We start from the raw sequence: 10,150 nt of genomic DNA on the forward strand, positions 1-10,150 counted from the left end.
AATTCATTCAGAAAAATTGACAATATTTATTTTGGAGCTGTCAAACCACGATTTGAGCTGTAGAACAATATATAACTTTCCATTTCTCTGGAACGGAAACGCACATTCATAGACACACATCTAGTGCAGCATTTACATTAAATACATTTACATATATAAATAAGAGCACGCAAGGCATCAGCCAATGCACTGTTAAATAAAGCGGCAGGTGAGACAGGTAAGATTTCAGCTATAAGAAGTTATCAGGATAGATTCCCAGCATATTCCCCACCCACCCATCAGACAAGGCAACCAGTCATCTACGCTTTGCAAATCCCACAGAGAGACAAAAAGTATTTGTAGTACTCTACTCAAGAGTCTTTGATTTGCATCATTGAATTGATGATCGATGGCGGACCACCTGAGCCGTAATGGTGACGTGTGGGATTCAGGATAGTGTTCAGTTGGGTTTGTGAGACTCATTCTTCTTCAAGGTTAGGGCACATCTGTGGTGCCTGGCAAAACGTGGCAGCTGATGACAAGTCCTAATAATGGAGCTTACATGGGGCTCCTCAGGTCACCGAGGACTGAGAGGAGAGGCTCAGTGTCTTCGGGTGAGTACTAGTGATAGAAATGTGTGAGAATATCTCAGCCGTGAGATCAATCATACTGTAGATCTTGGATGTTGGGTCAGTCACAGAATCAGCACCAGGCCCAGCAGGAGGACCAGCATCACATTGACCATTGACACGACATGGGAGTGGGCTCCGCTTCCTGGCCATGGGTCCAGTTTTGGACCAGTTGCATTGGCAGTTGAATTCATCACTGTACCATTGCGACTGTGTAGGGCAGAGCTAACGATACCTGAGTATAACGTGAGTTGGACTTTAGTTGTGTTAATGGTGCTATTAGGAGTCACAATGTTAGGAATGATACCGTTGCCTCCATCGCTGTACTGCAGAGACGGCACATACTGCCGGAGCCAGGACTGGTAATATTGGACTCTGGTGTAGACACCTGGGTGATTGGCCTCTGCACACCCAAAACCCCAGCTGACAACGCCATACTGCAGCCAGACCCCATTCACGTTACACACGAGGGGGCCGCCCGAGTCGCCCTGAAATAAAGGAGAATATTGTGTCATATTTAACATGTGTTCAGTGATACAGTGATACATTGGTTCAGTGACCTGTGCGGGAGATAAAGTGGAGAGAGATAAAGGTCCTCATTCAGCTAGTGCAGATTCCCAATGATTGTGTATCTGCACAGGCACCTGACCAGTTCTGCACATGTACAGAACGGGTCTGCGATCCCGCACGGAGACTGGCAACAGACTGTTAGTGATTGACAGTCTGCTGCCATTTGTGGGCGGGGTCGGGGCGGAGATGGCATCCGTTTCCTGAAATGTAGGTGTGTCACCACCATTTGGGGGGAGGGAAGAGGCCAGGAACTCCGTCAGCTGATGGAGATTTCCTGGCTTCTTCCTCTCCTCTGTGGCGGCCGGCTGCAGGACCCCATAATTCACCGTAGCCAGCCGATGTTCCGCAGATTATCCGATGCTGCATTGGACAACGCAGCTGGGATAAGTAATACAGCGGGAGGCGTGAGGCATTACCATATCAGCACAGGCAGAATAGCTAAGCTGCTTTCAAGCAGCTTTTAGAATTCTGTCCAAAGCTGAATCAGGCCCAAAGTACCAACCGATCATCTCCTAACTGTCACATTGCAGGCTTTGTTTGAAAAGTGACAGTTAGGAGCTGATCTATCCAAGGCTTAGTAAATAGACCCCTTTTATCTCTCTCCACTTTATGGGGTCTATTTACTAAGCCTTGGATGGAGATAAAATGAACAGAGATAAAGTCCCAAACAATCAGCTCCTAACTGTCATTTTCAAACACAGCCTGTGACATGACAGTTAGGAGCTGATTGGCTGGTACCTTATCTCCTTTCACTCTGTCTACTAACACTGCTTAGTAAATAGACCCCCAAGCTTTGATACATCTCCCCCACAGTGATATATTGATAATGTGATACAGTGATATATTGATACAGTGATACAGTGATATATTGATACAGTGATATATTGATACAGTGATATATTGATACAGGGATATAGTGAAACTTTGGTTCAGTGATATTGGGGGAGACGTGTCAGAACTTATAAAGTGGACCAGTGGAGAAGTTACCCATGGCCTCCAATCAGCTTCTAACTATCATTTATCAAATACATTTGATAAAATAAGAGCTAGAAGCTGATTATAGTTGCTATGGGCAACACCCCCACCTGTCCGCTTTAGAAAGTTTTCTACATCTCCCCCATAGAGATACAGCGAAACATTGCCTCGGATAAACATGAAATAACATAACTTATTATAGGTTTAGCACCAGCATATTATGCAGCTTAGACGTGGTTGGGACATCGGTGGACTCTGGGCATCTGCTCCTTGGCCAACTGATTAAAACTTCTGTGCCAAGTTGTGCGACGCCAAGTGCTGTATTTATTATCCTGGTGCTTCATCAGACTAAACCCCACAGGTCTGGATGGATGAGCTAATTACGCTCATTACTAATCATGTGTGTTATCCTTTTTAATTTTATCCCCAGTGGTGACTGGTGGAGCGACACATTTCGTACAATGGCGGAAGGGGGCGTGTAAGCGTCGGCAGAGTACAGTAAGGGACGGGTGCGTTCACAAACGTGAACCTGACAGGAGGTGTATACAGACCCTCCAACATGACCCCTTCCATCCGGTACACAATGCTCCGCTCCTGGACTTCCTTCTTAATTGATGATTGCAGCCACCTGTGGTGATACACCTGTCTCATCTATTACTTAGCTCCCCACAGGTGACTGCGATCATTAATTAGGTGGGAAGTCCAGGAGCAGAGCATTGTGTACCTGGTGGAAGGGGTCTTGTTGGAGGGTAGGTATACATCCTGCCGGTGCTCGACCCATGGTGCAAACTGTGCTCTGATGATGATGACGATTGGCAGCTGCTTCTGATTGGCTGAATGTATCTGATCCCTCCCATTGATATTATATAAATAGTGTGACCGCTACGGCAGTCACACTAATAATGGGAAAGACAAAGGATGTTTGTATTTATTTGAATTTTTATGTGGTCAATGCGACATCGTACTTATAAGTAGCATTGACCAGACACAGGCACGCTGTCTTCTGTGTCAAAAGAAAGTTTGCATGAATTCCCACACAGACTTAATTATTAGTCTTAAACCCCCTACTAGTATATTTCAATTATTATTGCATCTATAATGCATAATCTGTTTTATACATTTTTTAAAAAAATTTTAATGTGGGGGAAGTGGTGCTACCTTGCTCACTTATACCCCTTTTCCACCTAAATTCCGGGTCTGACCCGGAGTTGGAACAAAGTTCCTATCCGGATCAGACCCGGAATTTTGCCGAGTCGGCGAGTCGAGATATTCCCGAGTCGGCGCCGCTCACACCGCAGTCGGGTCTGCATAGACCCGGCTTTTGCGGAGTGAAAGTGGACGCTTGGAGATGACGTCATCTCCAAGCGCCACTGAAGCCGGACCAATCGGCCGGCTAGCAGCGCACTCCAGGTCATCGTGACCCGGAGTGCGATGTTCCCATAGCAGGGTTTCACGGGCTACGCCCGTGTTAAACCCTGCTAGTTACCTGGGTTGGATTGCTGGGGTTACTCGACCCGGCGATCCAACCCTCTGCCCTTTTACACCAGGGAGCTGCCCGGGTTAACCCTTCAAAAACCCGGGTTTTAGCTCCGGTGTAAAAGGGGTATAAGTAGATATAATATCACATCAAAGAAAAAACAGTGTGAGACTATTCAGGTGCACACAAAGACACTCAAAAATTGATAATAACTCAACTAATAAACCATAACCTTTATTTCATATCTAAAAAACACAAACTCGATCCATATAGTTACTATTGTTATAATACACATATGGCTGTGCACATATTGAAAAGTGGTAATTCCCTTGTTATGTTTTCTAAGCATACATGTTTATATGCATGCTAAAAATGCATGTACATCAATACTGTAATTCATATATATCACTAGTCAGCCGTCCATAATTTCTCTGGCCACGCACTATTGTATGTGCTGTGGTAGTCAGACGCGCTGATACCATGAACAGTGAGAGTAGTCTAAACTGCCTATAGCCTCGTTACTGTGTGTCAGCCGTTCAGGATATATTATGACCTTGCGCTGGTATGTGCGCCGTTGTTGTAACATGCGCTGACACTGTGGACCAGCCAAACTGTGACTCTGTGGTCCCAACTATCTACAGCCAAATGCAAATACCATTAAATGTGTTTTTTAGATCTATGTTTTATTAGTTTAGTTATTATCAATTTTTGAGTGTCTTTGTGTGCACCTGAATAGTCTCACACTGTTCTTTGACGTGATATTACGCTGTCTTCTGTGTAAGACAATTCATTATAGCACTGTATTGTGTACAAAGTGGATAAAGAAACTTTAGCCTCTACATACTGCTAAAAGTGTCACCCTCATCTCCTGGTGTCAGCCAGGCACACATGCTACCATCCTGTCTTAGCGCCCGCTTGGCATGTATACTACCATTTACTCCTGGTGGAAGACTGGCGCCGAGGCTTCCTAGGCATAAATGTGCAAATTGCGTCCTTCTCTACCCCAGCCCCTGTCATTTTTTCAGAGGATGACATGTCAGATCTGGGTACACTCGGAGTCACTATATGAACATGGCTTGTTGGTGAGACCCTCTGCAGAAATCCTTCTACCAAATACACAGTGCCATCATATTACTGCTGCCCATATGAAGCGCACGGGCCTTACATAACAGGCTGCAGGCGCGGGCGCCATGCCATAGCGTGGACCAGTGCTTTTAGTGTGACAATAATTCACAAGCTAGAGACAACCTGAGGCCCCCACAAGACGTCCATGTTCCCATAATAGCTGTATATCACCTCATACCTGGCATGAATCCTTGTTCCCCTGCTGGTACCCAGCACAGAACATGTCGTTCTGGATGAGGTGCAGGTTTGGGTTGTAGCCCATGCTGGACTGGTACATGGACTCGCAGTTCTTGCTGTCTATCAGAGGCACCTGCAGCTTCTGGAGGGTCTTAGGGGAGGGGAGTGCGACTGTGGGGATGAAGGAGAGAGAATCATTATATAGACACTGATAGAGATTCGGTGATAGATCCCAGGTCACCTACATAACGCATAATACCAGGGGTTTATTTACTAAAATGCAGGTTTTTAGAAGTGGGGATGTTGCCCATAGCAACCAATCACATTTTACTTATGATTCATCTAGTACCTTCTACAAGATAATAGCTAGAATCTGGTTGCTATGGGCAACATCTCCACTTCTAAAGACCCACACTTTAGCAAATATACCCCTTAGGAGCTGATTGGTTGGAGCACCATCTACGATTATTCACGTACTAACGAGTGATAAGAATATCACTTGTTATTAAATACGCCCCTATAAGTGATTGAAGAATGTGGTTGCTATGGGCAACATCTCCACTAAAAACCCACACTTTAGTAAATAGACCCCTGAGTCTGTTATCTCAGTACAGGGTGTATATGCAAACGTGTCCTTATTCACCTAGCGCTTTTGTGCTACATGGTGCGAGACGCGTTTTGCGACTTAGGCGCAGCACCATGGATATCTAGTTCCAGACTCGCGCACTTTAGCATCTTGTCCGCACCACGCAGCCGCACGCAAAGAGGACTGTAGTGTACTCATGGCTTAGAATTTGTACTTTTCTCGCCATCATGGCAGTGTAAATTCGCGGTGATCAAAAGACACTAATTCAGGAGAAATACTGAGCCACGGGGCACATGGCGTGGCTCAGTCACATTTTTCGTGATGCACCAAACTGGGCTATATGGCCCGATTTGAGGAGGGGTGAGTGATGAGTGACACACCTGTATACAGGGATTTAATTCACCTTCCGCACCATCTCTATCTCCAGCTGTCCTACATTATACATACTGTCATTTATATATGCAAATGAGAGACAGGTTACCTCCATCTTGAACGCTCCCCCATCCTGTCACCCAACACATGGTGCCCACTGTAAGGTTCACAGACTGAGAGGGGAGGCAGACGGGAAGGATGGAAGGGGTAAAGGCGAGAGGCGACTCCAGCTGCACCAGCGCGATGTCCCCGCTGGATCCCTCCTCGGTGAAGGTGGGGTGGATAATGACTTGTTTCACGTTTCTGGACACCGTTTGGAGGGTCTGCAGGTTTGACAGCTGATACGCTCCAAAGTACACTTTGTATGCGGAGATATTCAGGGGTCTGCAATAAACGGGTGACTCAGATATAATACAGGGATATATACAGTACATCAGTGTGTCCAGGAGCAGGAGAAAGATCATGCAGACCCTGGTATCAGCAACAGCGGGTCAGTCTAGGGACAGGAGACAATCTATCGGGTCCCTGGCCCCTTCATAAACACTGAGAGCATTCAACGCTGACATTGCTGAATAATCTCTAAACAAAGCATCTAAAGGATTTCCGCATAGTGATGAGGAGTCCCTGTGACATCATCGTGTGACATCATCTGTTGCTTATTGCTGGTAGGACGGGTCAGATACCCAAGTCTGCTATACAGTGCAAGGCCCTTACATATAACTCAGTACTTGTTCACAACATACATAGAGGTCTCTAGAGAACCCTAAAGATCTGCACTGGTTAAAGAAAATATAAAATAAGAATGAAAATAAATAGTCAAAAAGTGAAAATAATTTGGCAGTGAAATGCGTGGATTTGTCTAGAAATGCTCATAAGGACCTGATAAGTGTCCCAGAAACAAAACACAAAATATCCTTTGTTTACATTAAGGGGGAGATGGATTAAACCTTCTAAAACGGGCCAGTGGAGGTGTCGCCCTTAGCGACCAATCAGATTGCAGCTTTCATTGTATAGAGCAGCGGTTCTCAACCGATAATTACTGACCCAGCAACATAGAGTAACTCATCAGCACATGATTACAGACATCCAGAAAACATGACCTGTTTGTTGGTGGTACTTGAGGACTGGAGTTGAGAGATCCCTGGTCTAGAATGTAGTAGAAAAATGATGGCAGGAATCTGACTGGTTGCTATGGGTAACACCACCACGGGTCCTATTTGGAAGGTTTGAAAAATCTCCCCCTAAATAATAAAGATGTATTCCTGGTGAAAGCGATTAGGTGTGAGGGGTCTGCTCGTGTCAGTGTAATCTACTTCCGGCCTTTCCCACGGGGCTAATGTTCAGCAGGGTATCCCAATTATAACGGCAATAATAATATGTGTCTATAACATGCGCTTCTGACCGCGGTTTGGATCCAGAGCAGACGGACGCCTGACAATCAGTATAAATAGATGGTATAGGAGAGGGCCTGATTATGAGTCCTGCGCTGCTGCGACCGCTTTTGCATCATTTGCCGCAGGCCTGTCTGTGACTTTATGCTAATACTGGTACAAGCCCTTCCCTGGGGTACAGCTGTGCGCCTACGCTGCCTAGGTGCAGATTCTCCATCAGATTATGGCTTCCAATGTGTACGCAGCAACGATGCATGAGCACCGAGAGGATGGGGTCGGGCACTACTTACCCGGGACTAGGCTGGCTGGAGGGCCTGGGTCACTGATTGCTCCTCCTTCTCTGCTCACTAACACTGGGCATGCCTGTATAGCAGCGGTCTCCTCTCATTGCCCAATGTGCCGCTGCGGTTGTACCTATACGGGTGTGGCCAGCCATAGTGGGCAGTAAGGCGTGTGTTACACTGATCCCCTCCCCTCCCCTCCTGGAGCCACCCCCCTGAGCTGAGCGCGCCGTGCAGAGCAGTTTCTTAAATGGTTTTTATGGGACGGGATGCGGTCACACCTCCCGGATTTGGCCACACCTCCCCCCCAGTTCCTGGGCTTGATAGAGCTCTCAATGGCTCATCCTGGATGGACAACCTCGATTACATCAATATAATACCGAATATCATCCATGCATTAAAAATATACATAAGATAGATCCTCCTTTGGTCTGGACCATAAGAGATATTGGTGATGTGATACAGTATATGCCCTTACCATCGTGCAGTCGGTTGACCACCTTAATGCGGGCATCCCTTTAATATTGTTAGATAGATACTGTGCGTATATTTGTATTCTGTGACGTAGAATAAAATGTGTGACAATGCACTATGGGCGCTTTCCTAATCTTTTGCTTTTCTTGATGCCGAGTTTTTCATGGCAACATCATTTCAGGTTACCAAGAAACCTTTATATGACCCCTGAAAACTGGTGTTTTCGGGGATTATACCTCAAATATACAATGGGCCCCCTAGTGTCTGCAGTAGCAGAGATCACTTACTGTATGTACTTACTTTTCAAAGCAGTGAGCGGCTGTCAGCACCCAGGAGTCAGTGACGACTGATCCCCCGCAGAGGGGAAAGTTATTCAGCTGCAGACTGATCTGCCACGGCCATTCTCCAACCACGGCGTCCACGCCTCCAACAATGCGATCAGAAGCCGCTGGCCTCCCGCAGGCTGCGCCATCAGGAGAGAATGATGGTCAGATACAATACGTATGCAGTTACACAATATGCTCTATGCACTAAGCCTGATTAAGAGCCCATGGGGTCCTAGGCCCATATACTGATTTTGGCCCCCTTACCCTCTGCATTTGGCAATAAACAAAAAAAAGGTCACATATAGAAATGGGTTAGAGAAGTTTGCGCCTATTAGGGCCCATTGGGTTCTAAGCAGGAACCTAGATTGCCTAATGGATGATTTGGTTTTGTGTATAGACAATAATCTATGGACATAACTGACTGTGCCGAATCTCATACAGACAGAGCTGGAACTAAGGCTGGCAGACCTGAGAGCCGCCAGCAGTTACAGAAATATAAGCACCAGCCGGCTTGCTGGCATTTGTGGTACCGCACTTTCGAAAGAGCATGATTATTTCTGTTCACCTGCTGTTTTGCTTCGGGAATCAGTACTAATATATATATATATATATATATATATATATATGTATTGCACCATTTTTCCCTGAAGAAGACCCCAAGTAGGGTTGAAACGTGTTGGTATAACACCCTTATCCCTAACAACATATAAGAGACCTGGAGACCATCACTAAGTCCACGCCATTCAACTGCGCAAACAGGTGATGGACCCGGAAGCGAGTACCAGAGAGGGAGGGACAGATGCTGGCATAGGATGTAAGCGGTTTACTGGAGACGCCCTGGGTAGGTGAGTCTCTCACTGGAGGGGGTAAGCGGCGACTGGTTCCCCGAGCCATAACCGCTTATATCCTCCCCCTAGGGGGCGGCGAATCCCCGTAGTGTGTGGTGCCGGTGCTTGCCAGGTATTCCGGGTTCTTGCCAGCAGAGCCGTAACTAGACTTTTTGGTGCCCTGTGCCAGAAAAAACATTAGCACCCCTCCCTCATTTTTCAAATGGACATAATGCACCCAAAAAAGGGCCATGGCCTCATGGGGAAGGGCTAGGGAAGAGATAGGGGAGGCCAGGAGATGCTGGGGATAAATAGGGACATAATATAGTGCACCTGAGAGAGGGCCACGGCCTCATGGGGAAGGGCCAGGGAAGAGATAGGGGAGGCCAGGAGATGCTGGGGGTAAATAGGGACCTAATATAGTGCACCTGAGAGAGGGCCATGGCATCACGGGGAAGGGCCAGGGAAGATATAGGGGAGGCCAGGAGGTGCAGGGGATAAATAGAGACATAGTATAGTGCACCTGAGAGAGGGCCATGGCCTCATGGGGAAGGGCCAGGGAAGAGATAGGAGAGGCCAGGAGATGCTGGGGATAAATAGGGACATAATATAGTGCACCTGAGAGAGGGCCATGGCCTCATGGGGAAGGGCCAGGGAAGAGATAGGGGAGGCCAGGAGATGCTGGGGATAAATAGGGACATAATATAGTGTACCTGAGAGAGGACCATGGCCTCATGGGGAAGGGCCAGGGAAGAGATAGGGAGGCCAGGAGATGCTGGGGATAAATAGGGACATAATATAGTGCACCTGAGAGAGGGCCATGGCCTCATGGGGAAGGGCCAGGGAAGAGATAGGGGAGGCCAGGAGATGCTGGGGATAAATAAGGACATAATATAGTGCACCTGAGAGAGGGCCATGGCCTCATGGTGAAGGGCCAGGGAAGATATAGGGGAGGCCAGGA

At 47.0% G+C, this 10,150-nt stretch overlaps 1 protein-coding gene across 1 annotated transcript; it reads right to left on the reverse strand.

The window, feature by feature from the left end:
* Nucleotides 1–324: 324 nt before the first annotated feature.
* Nucleotides 325–9,256, reverse strand: LOC148517809 (serine protease 27-like). Its single transcript, XM_088478175.1, has 5 exons — nucleotides 9,190–9,256; nucleotides 8,337–8,499; nucleotides 6,000–6,274; nucleotides 4,934–5,103; nucleotides 325–1,096 (listed from the first exon to the last, which is right to left on the reverse strand). The coding sequence occupies exons 1-5, from the start codon at nucleotides 9,254–9,256 to the stop codon at nucleotides 674–676; spliced, it is 1,098 nt and encodes a 365-aa protein (XP_088334301.1). The 3' UTR covers nucleotides 325–673.
* Nucleotides 9,257–10,150: the final 894 nt, after the last annotated feature.

Source organism: Taudactylus pleione, unplaced genomic scaffold, assembly GCF_031769625.1.
Source record: "Taudactylus pleione unplaced genomic scaffold, aTauple2 ptg000209l, whole genome shotgun sequence".
NCBI lineage: Eukaryota > Metazoa > Chordata > Amphibia > Anura > Myobatrachidae > Taudactylus > Taudactylus pleione.

Bases quoted from the DNA above. Each gene is read 5' to 3' on its own strand.
- LOC148517809 (XM_088478175.1), bottom strand. From the start codon at position 9,256: ATGGCTCGGGGAACCAGTCGCCGCTTACCCCCTCCAGTGAGAGACTCA. The intron at 8,500-9,189 runs GTAAACCGCTTA...CTGATGGCGCAG, and splicing joins ACCTACCCAGGGCGTCTCCA to CCTGCGGGAGGCCAGCGGCT. The intron at 6,275-8,336 runs GTAAGTACATAC...CGTTTATTGCAG, and splicing joins GCCGCTCACTGCTTTGAAAA to ACCCCTGAATATCTCCGCAT.